The sequence below is a fragment of the Dasypus novemcinctus genome, chromosome 9 (genome assembly GCF_030445035.2).
Source record: "Dasypus novemcinctus isolate mDasNov1 chromosome 9, mDasNov1.1.hap2, whole genome shotgun sequence".
Lineage (NCBI taxonomy): Eukaryota > Metazoa > Chordata > Mammalia > Cingulata > Dasypodidae > Dasypus > Dasypus novemcinctus.
This window is the reverse complement of record NC_080681.1, coordinates 102714535-102738574: the sequence shown is the minus strand read 5'-3', so window position 1 is coordinate 102738574 and position 24040 is coordinate 102714535. Positions and strand designations below refer to the sequence as shown.

Here is a 24040-nt window from a genome sequence, read left to right as displayed (position 1 = left end):
TCAGATAGAGTGCTTTGTATAATTTCAATCATATAAAATTTATTGAGACCTGTGATATGACCTAACATATCATCTGTCTTGGAGAACGATCTATATCATCATCGTTTTGAAAGCTCTTTTTTTTTTTAATTACTAATTTCATTTTTTTTTATGGTTGTTTTTTCTCTCTCTCCTTCCCTCTCCCCCCAAGTTGTCTGCTCTCTGTGTCCATTCGCTGTGTTCTTCTGTGACTGCTTCTATCCTTAGCAGCAGCACCGGGAATCTGTGTTTCTTTTTGTTGTGTCATCTTGCTCTGTGAGCTCTCCGTGTGTACAGCGCCATTCTTGGGCAAGCTGCACTTTCTTTCGCGCTGGGAGGCTCTCCTTACGGGGCACATTCCTTGGGCGTGGGGCTCCCCTATGCGGGGGACACCCCTGGGTGGCACAGCACTCCTTGCATGCATCAGTGCTGTGCATGGGCCATCTCCACAGGGTCAAGGAGGCCTGGGGTTTGAACCGTGGACTTCCCATGTGGTAGGCAGATGCTCTATCCATTGGGCCAAGTCTGCTTCCCAAGAGCTCTTTTTTTAATACTTATTAACGTGTAACCCAGGAAGTTATACTTATAATAAGACTGAATAAACTCTTTATAGAGACTTTGAAGAACTTTAATCAGAATTTCTGACCTAACATTTAATTAGTTAAAATGGGGACGTGAATAAATGCAATTTTGGGGGTAGATAATCTATCAAAACATGGGATTCATGGTTGAAACACAATGATAGGGATTTATGGTGGTAAAAAGTTTGAGAACTTATGCCCATTTTACAGATACATAAATTGAGACCCAGGAAGGTGAAATGACTCCCAGGATTACACAGCAAGGTGATGGTAGAATGGAGAATGAAATTTGAGTTGCCTGAATCTGAACATAATAGTTTTTTAAAATAGTGCATTATATATAATTTACAAAAATGATGTGGTGGGGGGTGGGAAGTGGGTTACATGAGAAGCTCTTACGTTTCTTGTTTTTTTATGTTTTTTAATATAACATTCCTTGTGATCTATTAACTTTAATTTTAAAAAATTGAAAAAAAATAAAGTGTTTTTATATAGAGGGGGAAAAATAGTGCATTATAAAGTATTTTAAACACACAAAAAGTACAAAATATAATATATGTATATATACCCACTACCCAGCCTAAGAAAGAAAACATTACCAGTACAATTAGAGCTCCTTGGCCAACTTTCCCTGATCACGTACCCCTTCTTTCCCATTGTCCCCCCTCCATTATCACCATTAGTATGTAAACACTATTCTGAAATTAGTGTTTAGTCCCATGCAATTCTTTACGCAGTATGCTTTTTGCTGCTCTATCTTTTACCCCCTATTGCTCCTCTTAAATAGAAAGCCAGCCTAAGATTGAGAAAAGTTCTTATAGTGGGAGGAGAGAATGCACAGAAAGTCCTCCCTAGTCTCACGTATTAGCCCAAGTGAGAGTCTCCTCTCCCATTTTTCCTTTTTCCTGCCTATAATCACACAGTTTGTTGAGCTGGGAATAAATGGACTGGCCATTTGGGCCACATAATGGTTTGGGGCCTGAAGGAAAATATTTTTTTCTCTTGTCTAAAAAACTGTTTCCTTCCCATGGAGGCTCCACATCCAAAAGGGGAATACAATCAACATTTTGGAAACCCAAGCACAGCCAAACCCACTGAAGGAGGAAGCATACATAGGGGGAAATCAGTTGCCAATGGATAGGTGGCCTGGCACCCAGGGACCAAAGTTCTTATTGACACAGCCTCCTAGTATTTACCTGAGAAGTGGGGGAGAGAGCCACCCACTGTTCACTCCCTTATGCAGGGCACAGTCCATCAGAGCACCTGATCAGGAAACCCTCCAAGTTTAGAGCAGTGCCAGAGGTGGTAGCTCTAGTGATAATGCAGACCTTGAGTTGCAGCTTGTTACTACCACAGTCCAAGCTGGACCTGCCCTCCTCATCTTAGGACTCCTCCTCTTTGTTCTACTTTGGGAATACCTGTTTGCAAAAGCAAAATATAGTGGGAAGGCTGAGGCAAGAGAATAAGGATCTAACCCCCCTCCTCCTTCTAACTTCCTTTGCATCATTGATGTCTTAGCAGTTTCCTTTTCTGTGAGAGAGGAGACTTGGAGCAGTAAGCTTCCTCTCTAGCTCTGTGGTCTACAACCTGCAGGTGTGCTTCCCTCCCGATCTTTTTCATTTGCATTATTGTTTGCATGTGTTTTCTCATTATGTCCTAGTTTGTACTCTTACCCCTTTAGAGACCTGAAATAACTTTTACTCCATTTGTCACTTGTGGGTGTAGTAGAAAGAGCACTGGACTGTGGGAGTCAATACATCTGGAACTCTTTTTCTGGTTCTGCCTCTGCCTGGTTATTCAACCTTGGGCAGGCCACTTACTATCTACTTACGTTTGTTTCTCTGCATAGTGGGGATGATATGTCTTGTCCGGTTTGTGGGGTGGTTGTGAGGATCAAATGAGATTGTGTATGTGAAAGTACTTGACAGGTTTTTAGGCCAGACAAACCAAGTTTTGAATTCTGCTTCTGCCATTTACTAGCAGTTCACCTCTCTGAGCCTGTTTCCCCATTTGTGAAATGGGACCAAATCCTATCTTGGAAAGCTGCATGGAAATAAATGAGATCAAGTATTTAAAACACTTAACATAGTGCCTGGCATATTGTAAGCACTCAGTGAATGATGGTTATATGGGTCCTTCACTTCTTGTTGGTCCCCTAGAGAGAGATCTAGGACCAAACTCTGGCTGAAAGAGGCTAAATTTTTCTCCCTCAAGGAATGAACCAACATTTTCCAAGTACTTGCTAAATTCTTCCTCACATAAGATTTTTGCTCATCTTCACAATGGAATAAGATGGCTATCATTATTGCTTGTTATAGATAATGGGCCCAAAGCTCAAAGAAATTATTAAACAACTTATCCCAATTACACAGCTAGTGAGTAGTATAGCCTGGACCAGAACCTAAGCTTTCTGAATCCATATTCTGTTTTGTTTTGTTTTGTTTCCATCAGCTCATAAATACCTAAATGAAAGCTAAAGTAAATTGTGGAAACTAACCTTTTATCTGTTTCTTTCAAGTCAACGTTGGTGAGGACTGTCCCGTATTTGATGGCCTGTTTGAATTCTGTCAGTTATCTACTGGTGGTTCTGTGGGTAAGGAATATACCACCCCTCCCCACTACCCTGGTGGGGCAGATCTGTGACCATGTAGAATGGTCCTGTGGGTTTGCACTGTTGGTCTCTAAAATGTCCTTTTGGTTCAGTCCCAGCCCAGGTTCCATCTCTGACATGGTATTAACAGGCATCCTTGACTGTCCTCTCCCACTAAGAGATCTTATATAAAGGAATTCCCTGCAGACCTCATAGGTTGTTGAGATGCTATACATAAAAGCAGTTTGTGAACTGCAAAGTACTATAAAAATGGGAAGTGTCATTTCTGTCTTATGAAAGAACACGGAAAAGACCTTTAGAGGTCAGAAATACTCCCCGTATATCTCCTACTTCCATTAGTAACTCCTGGATTACCTCTAGGATTACTGTAAACCCTTTCTTAATAAATACTTATTTCCTTTAATTGTGTATCCTCCCCCATGCCCCCAGTATAATCTTGGAAAACAAATAAATGCAAAGGAAAAAACCAGAATCACCCACAATCACACCATCCATATGTAACCACTGTTAGTATTTTAGTGATTATACTTCATTCTTATTGCTATAGTACATATATCTGGACATAACGTATATACAGTATCTATATTTTTAAAATGTTTCACATTCAATTCTGAGTCTGCCTTTTTGTAGTGAATCTTCACAATTTCTCTCTTCATAATTTTCTTCTATATCATGATTTCTAATGGCTGCTTGATTATTCCATTTTATAGATCTCCTTCAGTTGATAATAATCAGTCCCCTATTGGGATATTTGGGTTGTTCCATGTTTTTATTGGTGTTCAAATTACACTGCCACAAATCTGTTTTTGCACACATGGGTATGTATTTCTCTCAGTTCTTCTTAGACTTATCTGTTCTTTGAGGCAGCACTAACTTTGGTATCTTTTCAAAAATTTTTGACCATGAACCACAGTAAAAATACATTTACACATGCAATCCAGGATACACACACACACTCGGAAGCCAAAGTTTCACAAAAGAATCATTATCATTACTGTTACTCTGATATTTTTATTCTAGTCTATTTCATTATCTGTGTGTGTATATATCACACACATACACGCTAATTCATAATTTTGACCCACTAAATCAATTTTAAGACCTATTAATGGGTTACCATCCTTAGTTTGAAAAACAGTTTTTTAAGAGTAGCCAATATCATGTTTATTCCCTATTGGAACAGGATGGGAGGGAGGAGGCTGGCTTGGGACAATACAGCTGTTGAATAAGCAGGTCCTACCTCTCACTGGGTCTCCTGGGCTTCTGGGAGGATGGGGGAAAGCAGCTTGGTAACAGGCTTGTGTTCTCTCTTCCCACGCCTAGCAAGTGCTGTGAAACTTAATAAGCAGCAGACGGACATCGCTGTGAATTGGGCTGGGGGCCTGCACCATGCAAAGAAGTCTGAGGCATCTGGCTTCTGTTACGTCAATGATATCGTCTTGGCCATCCTGGAACTGCTAAAGTATGCCTGCCTGGCCTTGCCTCTTGGAGGAGCACCTTAGGCCAGGTTCCCACACATCCCTGTCCCCCCGGGCTTGCCTCCCTAGTTTGCTTTTCCTAGCAGTGTGCTGGCTAGGATGTGTTCGGTGAGTGTCTCTGGCCATTCTCTCCTTGACGGGGTCTTGGTTTGATCTGAGCTCACAGCAAGATCAGGGGCAGGCGCTGCTCAGATCCTGCCTCCAGAGTGTCCCTGTGTGGCCGGAATTGACCCTGGCTATAGAGTAGGAAGATCGGACTTGGTCGGCTTGGTCAGGCCTCTGGAGACACCGGCCGCTCTTCCACCTTCCTTCAGCCAGTTTCCACGTCTCTGGTGCTTAGAGATACCTGAGGGAGGCAGCCAGCCCGGTAAGCTGGGACCTGGCGCCCTTGGTGCGTCCTACCCCCAAAGAACCCCCAGGCCCCTGACCCCCTTCTGATCCTAGGTATCACCAGAGGGTGCTGTATATTGACATTGACATTCACCATGGCGATGGCGTGGAAGAGGCCTTCTATACCACAGACCGAGTCATGACTGTGTCCTTTCATAAATATGGAGAGTACTTCCCAGGAACAGGGGATTTACGGGTGAGAACTCCTATCAGGGGCCAACCAGCTCACCCTCAGCTGCCAGCTCTAACTCTCCTACCTTGTGCCACTAAAAACCACTTCCTGCCTCTTCTGCCATTCAGAACACCATACCTCAACTGTGGCACCTGCAACTAGCTGTGGTCTCCTCCTGCCTTTATTCTGGTGGAAGAGAATAATGGGACATAAAAATGGGGGAGGGAGAAGAGAGGTCCCCTGACTCATTGTGTGTGCCTCCTGGCCACAGCTGATTGCATTGCACTGTTCAGATGTGACATAAGCTTGAGTGTTGGAGTAGAAGCATCGGGTTCTCTCTCCTGGGCTAGAATTGGGAACTTTATGAACCATTTTTAGGTCACCTTCCCCTTCACCATCTGACTGACAGCTATACACTCTTTCTCCAGAAAAGTGTACAAAATTTTGCATCTGATATTGAAGAGTTAATAGATAACCTCCCCTTTCAGAGGTCTGTGGACCTCAGGATTAGAATCCTTGTTAGCTAATTCATTGAACTGTTCCATCTGCTTCCATGAGCATGAATATAGTGAAACCACTTGCTTTGCAGTGGCAGTTGCCTTTTGGTGAAAAAGTGGCACTAACTTATTTGTTTGCCAGGGCAAACATTAGAGTAACTGAGAATGTACAGTTTTGGGTTTTTTTTTTAGGTGAGTATAATTTTTAATTGTAAAAAGATTAATCATTGTAGCCTCTGAAAACTCATGGACAATATTTAAAAACCTTGTTTTATGTTAGGCATGCTAATATAAAACATCATATATTTGTGACCAATATGTAAAGATTTGATTTTGTATGCCATTTTATGCTACACAGTACACTGTTTTATCTGCAGTAGAACCAAAGCTTTGAGACTTTTGATCCTGAAAGCCACAATAGAAGGAATTAGAAAATCGAGTTTAAGTAAGGGTTAGCTCATGACAGCCATATCCACTGTACTGATGTATATGGTGATATTACTAAGGGTAATGAAGTGAGTATGCTCAAACACGGAACACTTCCAACTTTATCATTAATACATTTTATCATAGAATGGATTAAAAATTATAAATGAAAACAAGTATAAGTTATATAACTTGTGATTGGTTATCTTGAGCTGTTATATGTTTAATAAGCATTATGTACACATATTACAGATGATAGTTAATTAAATATGGTGTTAGTGGTCATTTCTATAGTAAGTTGGTTATTTAGGCCCTTAGGAATATAATTATCTGTCTTTTTTAAATCATTGTTTACTTTTTACTTTTTTAATCTTTTAAATACTTATATTTATTTTTTGAGGTATCAGGGATTGAACCCAAGACTCGTACATGGGAAGCAGGCGCTCAACCTCTGAGCTACATCTGCTCCCCAGTGAGAGTTGTTTTTTTTTTCATTTGTTTGTTTTAGGAGATACCAGGAATTGAGCCCAGGACCTCATACATGGGAAGCAGGCACTGAACCACTTGAGCTACATCTGTTCCCCTAATTTTTTTTTAAATAATTTTTTTACTAGAGAAATTATAAGTTTATAGAAAAATCCTGCAGAAAATACAGTTTCCATATACCCACCCCCTATTATTAACACTTTGCACTATTATGGTGCCTTTGTTAGAACTGGTAAAAGAATATCAATTCTTGTAATTTACTATTAACCATAGGCCAGAGTTTACATTAGGGGTCACTGTGTTGTTCAGTTCTATGGATTTTTTTTAAAAATTTTTATTCTAAAATAGTCCCCTTTTAACCACAAATGTGTAATTCAATGGTGTTGATTACATTCACAACGTTGTGCTACAATCATTACCAAACAAACTCTGTACCAACTAAGCATTAACTCACCATTCCCTACCCCCATCCTGGCCCCTGGTAACTTCCTTTCTGGTTTCTGACTATGAATTTAAATTAATTATCCTTTTAAACATAGTTTCTATGGGAAAATCATCCAATATATAACACATTTCCTGGAATTTTTTTTTTTTAATTAGAGAAGTTATAGGGTACATTTACAGTTTTAAAATTAGTTGGATGAAATCTTCATCCCTTTCTGCTTCCCTTCCAACCCTTCCTAGAGAGGGAAGAATGGAGAAGGTAGAGGGATAGCAGTAAAGCTTTCTGGAAAGGTTTGTTGGGAGATGGGGGTTATTTTTGTGACCCAGCACTAGGCAGCTCTAACCTAATCCAAAGGAAGAAATACTGTGTTGGGTGGGGGGCAGGATATTCAGTCTCTGGCCCCATATATAGTTCTTGGCCTGGATTTAGGCTTGGGATATCTAGAGATTTGGAGAGAGCTAGACTTGCTAGTGAAGGGAATGGTACTGACCAATTTCCCTAGCTCTGTCCCTGACCCACCTCATGGGCCCAGCTTCTCTCTTTAGAACTACTACTTCTTTCCTTAGCTTTCCAGCCCTGACCCTCAGACTTCCTCCCAGCTTCAATTTCAGTTTTACTTTAATGTCCCTCTTGATTAGGATATCGGCGCTGGCAAAGGCAAATATTATGCTGTTAACTACCCACTCCGAGACGGGATTGATGATGAGTCCTATGAGGCCATATTCAAGCCGGTAAGTGGCTTGTCTGCCCCTTGTGTTACAAACAGGAGACTGGTCTAGGGGAGAGATAGTAAAGCACCCAGCATACCTCAGGGATCTCTCCACATTGTAGAGGCTGGTTGGGAAGTGAGGAATGCTTTAGTCCTGGATTGCATGCTTTGTGGTCAATTAGGGGAACAAAATTCACCCAAATGTTTGTATATATTTCTGGGAGCTGGGCCCTCTGCTGGATATTATGAATGTCTCAGACATGATCTTTGCCTTTGAAGACCTCACAGTCTGGTGGGGAAGCACATACCCAACAGTGTGTGGTCTGTACTGTTTTTGAGGGATGGACAGAGGAGTGTGAGAAAAAGTGCTTCCTGGACTGAAGAGAAGGTGGTCAGGGATAATTTCACAGAGGTGGTGACATTTGAGCTGTACTTTGAAAAATGAGTTACCCATGTGAAGGAGGTGCTGGGGGCTGGAAGGGTGGCATTCGGCAGAGGGTACAGCACTGGCAGAAGTACAGCAGGGTGATATGTAGCTGCATGTAGGCAGGTATGTGTGGGAGGAGTGTTGAAGGATGTAATAGAAAATAGATATTGGACTCACTATTTCAAAGGGAGCCTTGAATGCCATGCTGAGGAGTTAAATCTTCACTTATAAGCAATAAGCAACGAGGAGCCATTAATAGAGTATTAACTTAATAAGGTCTGGTTGTCGTTCAGCAAGCATTGTGTGCCTATTATGTGTCCAATAGTCAGGGTGACGGAGAAGACTGTTGTACTCCATCCTCAGTCAAATTAGAGTCTACTTGTTTTTCATAAAAGTGAAGTGCCTCCTCACAAAGTAATGCTCAAAGTCTGTAGAACCAAATGAGTAGAACAAATGCAGCTAAGGGTAAGGAAGGTTTCCTAGAGGAAGTAACACTGGAGTGTGGGTGGTGAAAGAAGTGAGAATCCCAGTCTGTTGCTCCCTTTTTTCTACCACACAACATGGGGGAGAGTGGAAAGTAGGAGTGGGTGATAAGGAATAGGAGAATGTGCTACACACCCACCCTTTCCACCCTTGTACCTCTCATAGCTTTTCTGGAGGCTGGTGGTGACCAGGATGTGTCCTTTCAGGTCATGTCCAAAGTAATGGAGATGTTCCAGCCTAGTGCGGTTGTCTTACAGTGTGGCTCTGACTCCCTGTCTGGGGATCGGTTAGGTTGCTTCAATCTGACCATCAAAGGTGAGACCAGGTAGCAGAGGGATGGGCAGGCAAGGTCCTGCCCGGTGCTCCTGTAATCCAGCACCCCTTCTCTCCACCAAAGGGCATGCCAAGTGTGTGGAATTTGTGAAGAGCTTCAACTTGCCTATGCTGATGCTGGGAGGAGGTGGTTATACCATTCGTAATGTTGCTCGATGCTGGACATATGAAACAGCTGTGGCCCTGGACACAGAGATCCCAAATGGTAATAGCTCTAGGCCAGGTTGGCTTGGGCAAAGCTCATGTGCCTTCAAGCATCACAACCCCTTACTCATTGGTCATATGACCTCTCCTCTTCTAATACATTGATTCTCCTGTCTTATCGTCTTGTGATTGACAGACGATAGCCATCATTTAAGACCCTCTCCCCCCTCCCTCCTGCTGATCTGGACAGAGTTATGAGTGGTTATTTACAGCCTTGGAATTTCTACTCTATAGGGAAACTGGGATAGGGAGTAAGAGTATGTTCCTATTGAGCACTCCCTAAAGTTTTCTAAAGAAACCTGGGACTTCTCAGGGCCTTAGGTCTTCTCATAGTGATATATATATACTACTAGGGTGAACACATAAGAATGACATTAAAAAGATTGAAATCCTTTACTCACCCAAGGCTCTCTGCTGTCTTACTGGAGGCAGTCTTCTCTACATTTGATAGATGGGAGGACAGGTCCAAAGAAACCTGTAAATATTTGCTCAGGATCCCATGATAGAGGATTTACCAGGTCTCTTGACTCCTCTTTTCCTGCCCCAATCAGAGCTTCCATACAATGACTACTTTGAATACTTTGGACCAGATTTCAAACTTCATATTAGTCCTTCCAATATGACCAACCAGAACACTAATGAGTACCTGGAGAAGATCAAGTGAGTATACCTCCCAGCCACCCCCTTGAATGAGCATTCCAGGCTCTAGTTTGTCCCTGAGCAGAGCCTAGTCACCTTCTCTTCCATTGGCCAGACAGAGACTATTTGAGAACCTGAGAATGCTACCCCATGCACCTGGGGTCCAAATGCAGGTGATTCCTGAGGATGCCATCCCAGAGGAGAGCGGCGATGAAGATGAGGAGGACCCTGATAAGCGCATCTCAAGTAAGACCCAGGAGCCTGTACCTCCCCACCTTGTAGGCAGCTCTGACTTCCCTCCAATGTTTGTGACTCCACATTCCCCCAAACTACCTGCCTATTGAGAAATCCAAGTTCCCTCCCCCTCCTTCTCTTGATGTCCCTTGGAGGTTAAGCAGGGAAATTCTGGGCACAGACCCTGAGATAAAGAACCTCTTGCTCTCTCCCTCATACCCTTATACTGCTTCCAGTCTGTTCCTCTGACAAACGAATTGCCTGTGAAGAAGAGTTCTCTGACTCTGATGAGGAGGGAGAGGGCGGCCGCAAGAACTCTTCCAACTTCAAAAAAGCCAAGAGAGTCAAAATAGAGGATGAAAAAGAGAAAGACCCAGAAGAGAAGAAAGGTGGGTTGGGTGATCATGAGTCCCTGGCCCTGGAGGATGAATCTTTGTAGGACAAGGGAGGAGGGAGCCGACCCAGGCCTGGCCAGCTCCTGTGGGGCCCTTCCTTAACTCCTTCTTTGGGCCTTCCAGGGGCTCCCAGAAGTAACAGGGCCCACAAAGGAATGAAATTTGACTCTATCTCCAGGGCCAGGAGCATGGCTCTCACATACCACCCAAGCTTTTCCCTGTACTTTACCAAATTTCCCAGGGGGCACCCTCCACCCACCAGGGTTCAGGCTGTATCAGCCTGAGAAACCGGTCCAACCTGTTTGTTCACAACAGGGCTTACTGGGAATACCTGGGATGGGTTTTTCTCTTGTATATCCAGCAGGCAATAGTGTTGGGGAAGGAGTTTCAGGATAAGTGAGGACCCCGTGAGTCTTTCCAGAGGGGCTGCCCTTGGCCATCCCTGTACTCTTGTGTTCCAGAAGTCACAGAAGAAGAGAAAACCAAGGAGGAGAAGCCTGAAGCTAAAGGGTGAGGAAGGAACTGTCGGCCATCTCCCTGACACTGGAGCACCAGCCCCTTTGTCCCACCACTCAGAAGGCGCAGGACAGCTGCGCTTACAAAGGCCTCTTTCACAAACCAGGCTGTCTCTGCAGTTCTAGGCAGAGCTAGGAAGCAGAGCCCCCAGCAGTTACCTGAGCAGCCAAGATCCTATGGATGTCATTGTACCTTTGCTTCAAAGCCTCTGGGGTGGGTTATCTCATACCAGTCTCTGCTCTCTCCACAGGGTCAAGGAGGAGGTCAAGTTGCCCTGAGCACATCTTTCCAGCTCTGACTTCTTGCCAAGTTCCCCACCTTCCTCCCCCAACCCCCAAGAGTTTATATTTTCTATTTCTGTGTATTTATATAAAAATATATTAAATATAATATCCCTAGGGACTAGACAGGAACCAGGGCCCCAAGCCATGGGCAGTTTTGCTGGCTGAACTCTTCTAGAAACTGTCTTGTCACCCATCCCTCCCCAACTCTTAAATTTTGAACCATAAAGGGTACCAGGTCCTGGTAGAAGGGATGCTTTAAGCACAGGTCAAAATCCTGAAGTGCCAAGTGCTTCCTTAGTAGCTTTGGAAAGGTGTACTTATTATTCTAGAAGGGGTGGCTGGGCCTTTGGGGACCCCTTGTTCTTTTCAGGCTCCTTAGGGTAGCATCAGCCATTTTTAGATTGGTTCCTTTCCTTGTACCTTCCCACTGTTGCAGCCTGGCTCCAAATGAGCCAAGAAACTCACTGCCTGCCCTCTACCCTCCCCCCCACTCTTCAGGTGGAGGTTGCATTTCCTTTTTTGAAATAACTATTTTCATTTTGTGAGTATCTTTGTAATAAAATGGTACATTGCTATACCTTCCCTGAGCTGTTTTCTGCCAGTGTCCCTGGGCTGATTCAGACCCTGGGCAGCCCCTCAACAAAAACAAAACCCACAGACTTACCTTTCTTCTTAATTCCTCCCTGAAGGTTAACTAGTTTTCACCAGGCTTTTCACCCTATCCCCAGAGGACCACTCATTAAAAGCACCACTAAAGGGAAAACATTTATTCTTTTTCCAAATGTTACAGTAAAACCAGATGGAAGAGAATGGTTTTAGCAGTTAGAAAAAAAAAAAAATACAAATCTGGGGCTTGGCCATTAAAAGTTATTTACAACGGGGAGAAAAAAACAAACAAGTTGTTTCACATTAGAGACCTCCCCTCCCACCCCCAAAGCCTAATACTTGCTTACCAAGTCAAAAAAGACACAGTTGATTCACAAGCTGGAGGTTTGAACTTGAGTAATAAGACATTTATAAAAACCTAGACAGGGGCAGTGTCCTCCCCAGCGCAGGGGCCACTAGGCACAGCACAAGAGACTAAAACTCAACAGGGAGAAAGGTTGGACACTTAGGGTTTGGGAGTGCAGGCACCCCACTTCTGGCTCAGGGATTTGGGGAGCAGGGTAAACAAAACCTACATAGAAAAGAATCAGGGAAGAAAACCAGCAACTGCTTTCTGGGTGGGGCCAGGAAAGGAGGTAGGGCCAGGGGCAGGAGCATTTCACATCACTAACCTAACTTGGGGAACTGCAAAGGACCATCTCCAACTGGCCTCCAGAGGAAGACCAGATGGATGATGGGAGAATCCACAGGAGGGAGAGGAGAGGGAACGTGGCTGGGAGGAGGCAACAGCCCCTTCCTTTCTGGGCACAGGAAGGCAGCCAGGGCACCAGGTCCAGGCAGTGACCTCACAAGGACAGCACAGTTTTTGCAGCTTAGAGATCACCCACCTGTCCCCAACCCAGCTACTCATTCTGCTCGCTTGCAGGTGTAGGGCCACTCTCCGGCCCCGAGGGAGTGGAGGGCTCTGCAGCCTGGGGCCCTGCCTCCTCTTCTGTGTTTCCTCCCTTGGAGGCTGGACTAGCCTCTGCCCCCTTGGCCTGGGGCTCCTGGCTCTCAGGGGTAGCAACAGCCTTCCCCTGCTGGGCAGTGCCTTCGTCGCTGCAGACACCCATCTCCCCCTGCTCCTGCTCTTCCTCTGTGGGTGAGGAGGCAGAGGAATCACCCCCACCCTCCTTCCGATTTCTCTTGAAGGACAGGCCGCTCAATTTGAAAGGCTTCTTGAAAGAGAATTTCTTCTTTTTCTTGGGGGTCTCCTTGGGGGGAGCCTCCCCCTTGGCCTCAGCGCCCTGGCTGGGGGGTGCTGGCTCGATGGCATCGCCGGTGGCCCCGGCTGCCTCATATGTTCCGTTCACAGGGGGCGACTCCCCTTCACCCTTGGGGGATAAGTCTCCATTGCTTTTCACGTGGCCGTTCTCCTGCAGGGCAGAGGAGACAGCAGTGAGGGCGGGGGCTCTTCTCCCCCTCCCCCAGCCCGCTTCTAGGCCCTTCCAGACAACAGGGTACCAGACTCGATGCTTCCGAAAAGTCTGGCTTTGGCCTCACCCCACACCCGGGATTCCGTAAAACATCTCCCTCTTGCCCCACACAGCGCGCAGAGGCCGTGGCCGGCAGGAGGCGCTGGGGTCCTGGGGCCCCCGGGGCCCCCCAGCCCCCTCCCGCGGGGCGCGATCTTCACACCGCGCGGAACCGCTTCGGGCCGCGGATCCCGGCCAGGCGATATTGGGCGCGAAGCCGGCACGGGGCGCTGTTTCTCTGCACCTGGACAGCCTGTTCTCCCAGCCTCCTGCTTTGTGCAAAAGGCCCCCCACCCACCCCAGGCTCTCCCCACATCGACTCCCCCCTAAAGATAAACCATGAATCATCAAGGTCGGGTCTGCGGGTGGGGTGCGCTCACCACCAGGTACCCGCCCCGCGACCCCTGGGCGCCCTCTTGGCGCGGCCCAGCAGCGCCTTTGTTCCCCGCACGGTACTTGGGGCGGCCGGGGGGCAGCGCCGGGGGCCGGGGCCGCGAACAAAGAAGGCGGCGGGGCCCGGCCGGCGCCCCCTCCCCGCCCCTCCCCTTGCTTCGCCCGCTGGGGCTGAGGCGCCGAGAACAAAGAGACCGAGCGGGGGAGGGGGCGCCGCGTGTCCCGGGCCGGACAAAGCGCGCGGCTCTGGCCCAGGGCCGGAGAGGGAGCGAGGTACGAGACGAGGGGCCCCGCTCGGGCCGTGCCTAGCGCACCTACCTGTCCGTTGGCCTTGGCGGGGGAAGTGCCGGCTGCCTCCTCGGCATTCACGTCGCCCCGGGGAGCCTTGGAGCTCTGGCTGCCCATGCTGGGGGTCTGCTGGGGGGCGCCCGGAGCCGCCCCGGGCTCGCGCCACAGGGGATGGTTCGGCGGGGTCGGGCGGGCGGGCGGAGGGGTGGGGCTCGCGTCTGAGGGGGAGGGGTGCCGGGGGGAACCCGAGCTGCACCCCGGCTCCGCGCCCAACCCGCTGGCAGCGCCCACCACCGCTCCGCTTCGCGCCGGAATGCCGCCCGCCGCCCGCCGAGCCGCCTATATAAGCGCCGGGAGCCCGGGGGCGGGGCCGGGCATTTAAATGAGCGCCCAATCGAGGGGCGGAGGCGCGGTCAGGTCGCGGGCCCCACTTGCGTTGTGGGCGACCCTGAAAGTCTGGTTCCCTATCCACGTCCCCAACCCGACAACCAGGGGCAAGCGGGGGCCGGTGTGGGGCGGAGAGAGCGGGGGTCCTTCAGGGAGCTGTACGGGGTCCGGCTCCCGCTCCTAAAGGAAAGGGGAGAGATCATCTTTTCCACCCCCCACCTCTCTGGGTGGGCGCCCCAGCCTCGTGGAGTGGAGTGACAGCATCTGTCATTCTCCCACTTGAACTCGTCGAAGAGCTCACATGCCCAGACTCGTCAGACGGCTGGTCCTGAGTTGTGCTCCAGAAAATGTGGTCCTAGAAGCCCCAGGGCCCCACGCCGCGTTCGCGCCCCCTCCAGCCCGTCTGCGTGCCACCACCTGCCGAGGGTGCGGGCTGGGGGCTGGAGTGGGGCTGACCAACCACGGGGTGACCTCTGGTCAGACTGGTGGGTCCCGCCCCGCAGCCCTCCCCTCAGCCAGCGCTGCCGACGCCAGCAGACACGCTCGCTGGCAGCCCCTCCTGCCCTCGGCCTGGCTCCATTACCAAGTCACTCTGGTGGTCCTGTCCTTGAAGGGCATCTCCATTCCCATGTGAAAGCTGAGGAGCCTGAGGCTCAGGGAGGTTGACAAACTTTTCCGGCTTGAGTCTGGTCGCCCCCAACACACACACACACAAACACACCTCTGCTCCCCCATAGTAGGGCTCCCTGTGCAGGCAGAAATCCTACCGAGAGACAACAAACCTCAAGAGGGGGAGGCTCCTTCCACCCTGGGGACAGCCCCTTAGGGACAGCCCCCAAGGCAGCACAACCCAGCTTCCTGCTTTGATTGAGAGTGAGGGAGAAGGGCAGTGGGGGGTGGCTGGGGCCTCATCAGCTTGGTATCTGCCACTTCCCCTTCTCCTGACCTGGGCAGGTCAGTGGGAACCCCAGAGTCCTGGCCCCGGATGTGCGTGTCCTATTGCCAGCTCTCAGCCCCCAGGAGGAAGAGGATGGGGGCTGGAGGAAGCAAAGTGTTGCAAAAGCAAGGCTGTGTCCAGGCCAGCTCAGCAGCCCCTCCTCCCGCCTGCCCTCCCACGGGCAAGGACTCCTGGGAGGCCAGAGGCTGTGAGGTGTGGAGATACCCCAGGGCCTGAGAAGTTGGGAAACTCCCCACAGGTGGGACCAGAGAAGAGCTGGGAAGGACTGGGTTGGCTTCTACATTCTGCACTCACTCTTGCCTCCTTTATCCCCACCCCCACTCTGAGACTACAGAATATTCTCACCTTTATTGGCCCCTCCTTCCCATTTTTTAGATTGGGACATTAACAGGCAAAAAGAGAAACTGACTTGCAGGAGATACCAGCAGACACCAGTACCCTGACAGTGAGAAAGAGTTTGGAGATTTGGAGAGACCAGATAAAAGGGGCTGGGAGCTGTAAAGAAACTCCTGGAAGAATTCCTGTTGAGATCTGGGGCTGCCTGGTAAGAGGAGGGCCAAGGAGAGGTATCTTTGGGACAGGGAGGGGCACTGTGCCCCCACTGTAGCTCACTGGCATTACAGCTACCTCCACCCGCTGCTCCTAAGAGATGGATGTCGTGACCTGAATCTCTGTCTCAGCCACAATAGGAACGCACAATGCTGCCAGGCGCTGCCCGCACCGACTGCCCAGGCATAAATGCGGGTTTGTGAGTCCTGGAGGGGTTGGGGTCAAGGGTTAAGAGCAGATCCCAAGGCTTCTGACTCCCAGGCACTGCCCTTCAGGGGTCAGAGGCAAATCCCCTAGATGATGCCCAGAAGGAGGGAGAAGCATCAGGGCTGACGGACCCTGAGTCCCCTGATCTCCAAAGGGAGCCCTGGTCCATAGAGAGCCCCTGCACCACCCCAGGAGACAACCCAGGGGTTGGGGAGAGGGTGCCTGAGAACCCAATCCCTCACCAAACCCAGGTCCCAGTAGACTCTAGCTTCTGGAAGAGGGAAGAGGCTTAGGATGCAGGGGGGCGGGGCAGAGCAGCCCCCACGGCCTCTTCTGTCCACACTGCAGCTCCTTCCTCCCCAGCTGCTGCCAACCCAGACAATGCGACCATTGTTCTGCGTCTCCCGGGGCCTGTGTGCGACTGTATGTGTCTGTTTCTCTGTGTGAGTGACTGTGTATTGCGCTGTATCGGTCTGTATGTGAAACTTGGTGACTGTGAGCGTGTGTGTGACCAGGTGTATACATTTGTGGCTGTGTGATTCTGCGTCTTTCGCCTTGTGTGTTTAGGGGTGAGAGAGCCGTGGTGACTCTTGGTGACTCTCTGGGTGTGTGCCTGTCTGTTCTTGGGACTGGTGTTGTGGACTGCAGCTGACTGTGACTGAGTATGTGCGACTGTGTGAGAGAATATCTGTGGGTGTGCGTGAAAGTGGTGACCTTGGGCTTGCCTGAGTGGCCCCGTGGGTGCCTCAGTGGGTCAGTCAGGCTGTGGGGGTCAGAACCTGCGAGGTGTGGGCCTTTACCAGGGCAGAGTGGCAGGGAAAGGAGAACTGTCTCAGTTCTCCTTGTGAGGGCTCAGAGCCCAGCCCCGGCCCGAGTTGCTCCCAGCCCCCTGTGGGTAAAGCATGGGCAGCAGGAAATGAATGTCCCTGGCAGGAAGCCTGGGGCCTCAGGAGTGACACGAAGGGCTGAAGGCAGGGGGAAGGAAGAAGAGAACATTGCCCTGTAAAGGAGGTTTGGGAGGGGACTTTGAAGCCTCTGAGGGGGTCCTGTGGCAGGAATCAGTTTAGTTGCTGGCCGAGGTGTGGCTAGTCAGAGATGAAGGGATGGGCCTTCCTGGTGGAAGGTCCAGCACATGCAAAGAGAGAAATGGGAAGAAAGAGATAAGGGAGAATGGCCAAGGGAGGCCCTAGAATGCTAGGCTGAGCCAAGGAAGAGGACCAGACTCAAGGTTCTCACCTGGGCAGCATCCGCTGGGCCTGGAGAGCTTAGGTCTAGCCCCAGATCTACCTATTCCTGCTCTGTGACCTCGAGCCTGTCCTCTCTCCTCTTTGGCCTCAGTTTGCTCTCCTGTATAGTGAGGGGTTGGGCTCCATGATTCACATTCCCAGAGACTTACTGGAGTTCCTCCTTTTCACATGGGATAGAGGGTAAGAGGTGAGTCATGCTGGGCCCCTGCCCTCAGGGGTTTCCCAGTCTAGGTGTAGAGACAGACACTTGTCAGACACCGGGCCTGTGAGCTGCAAGGAGGAGGGGCCTGTGGGTGGGCCAGGGGATAGGGGAAGAGCTTAGAGCAGACAAATGGGAACAGCAAATGGTCTGTGTGAGGGTGCGGATGGAAGGAGTGGCCAAGCTGGGAGGCAGGTTCAGGAGATGGGGTCCCCAAGACTTGTGGTTCCCAGGATTCAGTAACTGCCTGGACATGGGAGAGAGGCTGTCCACGTTTATGTTTTTGGTGACAGCTGGCGAGATGGATCCATTGAGACAGGGACATCAGGGGACAAAAGAACTTGGAAGGGAGGTGCTGAATCTAGTCTTGCAGAGTTCGAGGCACTCAAGGAACATTTGGGAGAACATCCAAGGGGTAGCCTGACGTCTTTATGCTTTGGTAATGATGTTTCCTGAGCCAAAGGCAAGGGCTCAAAGTCTGGCTGATGACTTTATAGAGACAATGGGCAGAAGGTTGGAAGTCAGGACTGAGTGCAGGAAATCTGAGCCCCTGGTCGCTGACAGTAGGAGGTGCTGGAGCCAAGCAGGGCATGCGGACATTCTCGTAGTACCCTGAGCAGTAGGGAGCACTGCCATTGGTGGGGCAGATGGCAGGAAAGGGCCCCAGGAAGGAGGCAGGGAAGGAGGCAGCAGAGAGCAGGGAGGAAAACCCCAGAGTGCAGAACCATGGAGATCCTTGACCACTGGCTATGAAAAGCAGTGGTTATGAAAAGGCAGAAATAACCAACAGTAACAAGAATCATAGCTGTAGCATTAAATGCCCAATTCATGCCAAGCCTTGTGCCACCTATTTTACATACATCACCTCACACTCTGGGAGATGTGTGCCATCCTTGATCTTATTTACAGAGGGGTAAACTGAAATGAAGCAGAGTGTTGGGATCAGGGTCAGAGAAAGAAGTCAAGGATGAGCACAAAGTGGTCTTCGGATGCTCTGGGGAGCATGGTGGTGCTAGGTCCAGGTGGAGGCATCCAGAAAGGGTTGTGATGCTTTGGGCTTGGGCACAGCAGTCAGGGATATAGGCAGGGAGTGGCAAAGCAGCCACAGGCCGGGTCTCCCAGGGGTAGGCTTGACTCCCCAGAACCACAGCTGCTTCTCCTGGGCCTGGGCACCCAGGGTTCTGGCTTGGTCAGCAACAGGACCCAGGTCTGCAGATTCCCTGCCCACTGGGGGTTTTGGACTCCAATATGGATACTGGGGCACTTCAGCGGCCCTTCACTAGGACCCAAACAATTCAACCCATCACCAAGTTGCAAAGACTGGAATTCTGAAAGTTCTAGGCTGCCCAGACCTTTTATTTCCCCCTTCCTTTCCTTTTCCTGGAAAAGGATGGCCACATGGTTATGGGGGGAGGGCCAAAAGTTAGGAAGGCCTAGCCACCATCTAACAGAACTGTCTCTTTGGAGCTCAGTCTCCCCAACACCATAGAGGCATGTAATCCCAGTCTGCCTGCCTCCCTCCTCCAGGCTTGTTAAGGTCACCAGGAATTCAACCCAGTTTATCTGGGCTGCCTGAGTGCTTTCTCCACTACCACCCCTTTTCCCAACTTTCAGTTTCTCTTTAGATCCTGGGTATCTTTAGGGGAATGGGTTGCCAAATCAGTGGAGTGTGGATTGCTTACAACTTTCCAGCAGAAATCCCCCACTTAGGGAAAGTCCCTTTGAAATGAAACTGAAACTCTTCCCCAGTCCCTTCATCCCTACCCTACCCCCACCTCCATCCCCACCGACCTGATCGTCAGCTTCCAAGGATCATCTCCACATTCACCCTCTTCCCCCACTACCGCCAGTGATCTGGGTCCAATTTACAGACACCCTTCAATTTTGTGACCCTGGGAAGTCCCTTCTTGCTGGGGCTCCCTCTGTGCGCCACAAAATGGGCATAAATAGGAGCCCCTTCAGGCTGGTTCAGGTTCAGTGATGTACTGTAGGGTCGAAGCAGTTGTAGCAGTGAAGGTCTGGCTCCATCACGTCCTAGCTAAATGGACTTAGAGGCTTTCTGGACCTCAGGGTCCTCATTCACAAAATGAGACTCGTATTGGTACCCATTTTATAAATGAGTTAGTGCAAGCAGGTAAAGCACTTAAAACTGAGCACCTGAGGCACAGTACACCCTGGAAGCGTTCAACAAATGTCCCTAGTTACTGTTAATGAAATGCTGGGATGAGGGCCTCACACAAACTTGGTGTCAACAGGGTGCCCATTCCTTCCCTTCCCTTCTCTTCCTACTCCAGGGAGGGGAGGGGGGAGTCTGGGACTGCCCTGTGATAACCCTCATGGGCCCTCTGCCCCTGGGAAGCACCACCTTTCTTCTTACAAGGCAGGTGGTAGAGGGCCTGACTGGGCTGGTCTAAGGATGCTGAATTGTTCAGGAGGAAATTTATTTGGTTTCAGTTTCTTAAGTGGTAAAGGAAATTGCCTGCCCTAGAACCCTGAAGAATCTTTCCCTCTCTTCTTGTGCCCCCAAAAGTGTCCACCTGGGACTCCCTTTGATGGCTTCCCCATGAGAGATACACTCCGGAGAGAAGCCCCCTCCAACACACATGCCTTCATCTGTCTGCCCCCTGCCATGATCTCTTCAAATTCCCCTTCTCTCCTGCCTGCACAGGAAGGCAGAGGCCAAGCCTTCCCCAATGCCCGAGGTTGTGCTTCAAGAAGAAGATGGAACCCTCAGCCTCATTTTCCTTCTTTCTCTCCTTGACACACTGGACTTCAAATCCACTGACTTTTTGGTCCTCAGAGAGCCGAGCTTCCCCCCACCTCAGGGCCTTTGAACATGCTGTTTCCCCATGCCTCTCCCTATGTCTCCTGCTTGCTGGAGTTCTTTTTTGAAACCCAAATCAAATCACCACCTGAGGAGCTCTCCAACTTCCCTGGAGGAAGAAATATGTTCTCCTTGGCTTGACACCATTGAATAGCTCCCTATTGCCCCCAAGACAAAGTCTTTACCTTAAATTTGAGGTCTTCACTAGCTAATCCCCATAACATACTCTGAGCTTTCAGCCAAGCCCTAATCTTACCTCCTTCCCGCCTCTGCGGAGCAGTCCCCTCGGCCTGGACTGCCTTCTTCCTGCTGTGTATCAGGGAGACTGGACAGGGCTATTGCCGTAATCCAGGCGGGAGAGAATGGGGCCTGAGCTAAGGTAGAAGGGGGCGTTAGCCCACACCAACACATCGAGGGAGATGCTGTTCTCAGTTTTAAGTTTGAGGCCCCGTGGAGACACCAGGCTGGCAGTTAATGGCTATGTGAACCTGGACTTCAGGGGAGAGGCCCCATCTCGAGGTAACAGTTTGGGAGTGATCCTGAATTTGAAGCCACAGGACTGGATGGGATCAACGGGAGAGAAGAAGTAGTTTGGGAAGACAGAGAGGGAGGCTTTCCAATATTTAGATTCAGAAGAGGGGTCCGGAGAGGTTTCAGCCAATGGCCAGTGAGAAAGGAGGAGAACCAGAGCAGGGGTTGCTCCCCAGGCTGAGGGAAGAAAGGAGGGAGTGAGCCACCATGTCAGATGCTGCTGAGAGGTGGAGCAAGATGGAGACAGGGAGAGGGATATAGGAGATGTCCAGGGACTCGGGAAAGGACTAGGGATGATGGAGTGAGGAGCAGGACTACTGGGGACAGTGTCTAAGAGGCTGGCTGGGGCAAATGGGAGGAGGGGCCGAGAGCCACACAGGGAGCAGAGAGGAGCAGTGGGACCTACGTGGAAATGGAGAAGCTCTGTTTGTGACAGGTTGAGTTTCAGGTGCCTCTGGGATGTCATCAGAATAGGTCATGGGTCTGGAGAAAAATCTGTGTTGGAAAGAGAGAGAGAGGGAAGATGAGAGAGACAGAGAACCTCTCTTGCTTTTCTGTCTCCTCCTTGTGTTTCTAAGAGAGAATCTATATGCTGATGCCTGGAAATCTCTATCTCCATCCCAGAGCTCTCTCCAGAACTCCAGCTGCCCCAGATCACACCGGATGTTTCATAGGGACCTACAAGACAAACAGGCCCAAGTGGAGAAAGAACTGGAGGGGACAAAGCTGGAGGCAAGAAAGCCAGGGAAGAGTCGATTGGACTGGTTTAGACAAAGGCGATGGTGGTCTGAACTAGGTGAGGGCAGAGAAGGAAAAGTCCGGAGGCATTCAGGGAGCAGAGAGCACTAGAGATGGGGAATGGTTCAATGTGGAGGGAGTTGGAGGAGGGAGGGTGATGGCTCTGGGAGTGTGCTGTTCCCAAGAGAAGGGCAATGGGGAGCTGGGCATGGAGCTTCCTTGTAGCCCCCTGTTTATGTGACTGCGAGTCCTGCAAGGGCAGGGGCTGCGGAGCGTGTGTATGCTGTTGACCACTGAGTGGGTGAGTCAGGGCAGTGGCCATCAGCACCCTCTGCCAGAGCCACTCCTGGGCTTAGTCCCCGATAGGACCTGGGAGAGTGTGAAAGGGGGAGCACAGGAACTGATACCCTGAGACCTTGGACCTAGTCAAGGATCAGAGATCACTTCTTGCCCAAACAGAGATGAGTTGAAGAACCCTGGCAGGGCCCCAGGACTGGCAATGCATGATGGGGCCCAGCTCTGCGGGGATGCAGCCTGAAGCATCAGGACCTACTCTGAGTTCTGCTCCCTGGGGTCAGCCCTGACTGTTCCCTTGTCCCCACTCCCACCTCAATCAGTACCCAAGGCCTGTCCTTGTCCTTCCTTAACGTCACTCTGCTGCACACATCCTCCCCAGCATATCAACACTTGCCAGGATTTCTGCATTCAGAAATTAGATCTGATTTCTGTATTAAGAAGGATCTTTGAAACACATTCCTCCCCAGCTTTAAACCTTTCCATATCTCCCTACTTTCTCCTGGATGTCTAACCCCCTGTTCTGGCCTTCAAGGCCTTTGAAGCCCCTCGCCCCAGCCTGCCTCATTTTAGGCAGATACCCAGCTGGCTGCTAGTCTCACGTCCGTCAATGGAATAACAAATTCAGCCTCCAAATCTCCACGCCTTTCTCTGCGCTGCCCCTCTCCCTGGAACGCTCCTCCCCTTGCATGGCTATCCAGTACCTGCCCGCCTGTCAAGATTCAACTCAAGGCGCCTCTCCTGAAGTCTTTCCTGACAGCCCAGAGAACCCACTGTACCCCAGACAGATTGATGTCACCGCCCTGTGACACTTCACTGAGTTGGTGACTGGCTCTGCCTTTCTCTTTCTACAGCATCATGAGAGTCTGGAGATGAGGACCCAGGTCTGGCTCATCCAGTCTATCCCCGAAATGGGGGTGTTCGTGGGTGGGAAGGGGTGCAGTGGAAGGTTCAGGGGGATGCCCGAAGATGCCCCACCAGCCCTGTGGGTTCGACCCAACTCAGTGCGTGTTAATAGGCAGAACTGAGATCATCATCCCCCAAAGCAGAGGGAACCAGAGAGAGGCAGAACTGCTCTATTTGGAGAGGGAGGAGCAGAAACACAGAGACCCCAGGAAAGAGAGTAAAGGTGGATAATCTTTGTCCCCAGAAAGGGGACACTGGGTCCTGCAATGCTCCCAAGCTGTCTTCCTGTTCATCCCTGGCTTGGCACGTGTCTGCTTTCGGATTTCATGGGATGAACCTGAAGCCTGTCTGTCTAAACCCCTAGAAAAGAGACATCGGTGACACTTCTCCAGAGCTTGGGGGCCCAGGAGTGTGGCTGAGCCTGCCAGAGCGCCTGGGCTCAAACCCAGCCCTGCCACGAACTAGCTGGGTGTCCCTGGGCAAGGCATTTAAGGACTCTGAGCCTCATTTCCTTGTCTGAGGATAATGGGAATAATGATGGGGTTGTGATGAGGATTAAAAAAGAAACTGCCTGCAAAGGATTAGCACAGTACCTGGCAGAGAATAAACACACAATAAATGTTAATTATTATCCTATTTTATCAAGAAACCTGGTTCTAGTCCCAGTTCTGCCATTGTTTTCCTCTCTGGGTCTGCCTTGGTTTCTGTTTCTGTAAAATGGGGTGTTGAAGGATTAAATGATATAATGAATGAAAAAGCCTCTAAGATGAGTGATTACTTCTACCCCGTTGAGGTTTGCCTCTCGCACTCTGTCAGGACTTTACTGGATGCTGTCCAGGCACGACCTGCTGCCACCAGGTCAGTCCCTCTCCTTCCCTCTGCTCCCAGGGCAGAATGAGAGGAAAGGGCTGCGGTTGTCTCAGCAGGACCTGTGGTTAGACAGGACGAAGGACTTCCTTCCGGGCTGCAGGATGCTACTCTGGGAAGGGGCCAGAGGTGATGGGACTGATGCTGCTGGGGGAAGGGGTTGCTTCCAGGGGAATGGCCAAGCTGCGTTAGTTAGGCCAGAGT

The 24040-nt window shown here is 49.9% G+C and overlaps 2 protein-coding genes across 3 annotated transcripts in view; one reads left to right on the top strand and one right to left on the bottom strand.

Annotated features, from left to right (window-relative positions):
* Positions 1 to 11905, top strand: part of HDAC1 (histone deacetylase 1) — a 47072-nt gene extending 35167 nt beyond the window's left edge. The window contains exons 4-14 of one of the 2 annotated variants that reach the window (XM_058303976.2): positions 3118 to 3192; positions 4534 to 4672; positions 5133 to 5274; positions 7743 to 7835; positions 8930 to 9038; positions 9121 to 9261; positions 9812 to 9920; positions 10015 to 10145; positions 10370 to 10522; positions 10990 to 11038; positions 11295 to 11905. In XM_058303976.2, coding sequence (XP_058159959.1) covers positions 3118 to 3192; positions 4534 to 4672; positions 5133 to 5274; positions 7743 to 7835; positions 8930 to 9038; positions 9121 to 9261; positions 9812 to 9920; positions 10015 to 10145; positions 10370 to 10522; positions 10990 to 11038; positions 11295 to 11322 — 1169 coding nt within the window. In that variant the 3' untranslated portion in view covers positions 11323 to 11905. Of the gene's footprint in view, positions 1 to 3117; positions 3193 to 4533; positions 4673 to 5132; positions 5275 to 7742; positions 7836 to 8929; positions 9039 to 9120; positions 9262 to 9811; positions 9921 to 10014; positions 10146 to 10369; positions 10523 to 10889; positions 11039 to 11294 lie in introns of those variants that run through there. The other variant, XM_058303977.2, reaches the window with a different exon arrangement.
* Positions 11906 to 12080: 175 nt separating this feature from the next.
* On the bottom strand, positions 12081 to 14445 carry MARCKSL1 (MARCKS like 1). Its single transcript, XM_058303978.1, has 2 exons — positions 14160 to 14445; positions 12081 to 13349 (listed from the first exon to the last, which is right to left on the bottom strand). Exons 1-2 carry the CDS (start codon positions 14244 to 14246, stop codon positions 12837 to 12839), a joined length of 600 nt encoding a protein of 199 aa, XP_058159961.1. The 5' UTR covers positions 14247 to 14445; the 3' UTR covers positions 12081 to 12836.
* Between the last annotated feature and the right edge of the window lie 9595 nt (positions 14446 to 24040).

What these genes read in the sequence shown, in the direction of transcription:
- MARCKSL1 (XM_058303978.1), bottom strand. Translation starts at nt 14,246, where the DNA reads ATGGGCAGCCAGAGCTCCAAGGCTCCCCGGGGCGACGTGAATGCCGAG. An exon ending in CCGCCAAGGCCAACGGACAG is followed by an intron (nt 13,350 to 14,159) that starts GTAGGTGCGCTA and finishes TCTGCCCTGCAG; the next exon opens with GAGAACGGCCACGTGAAAAG.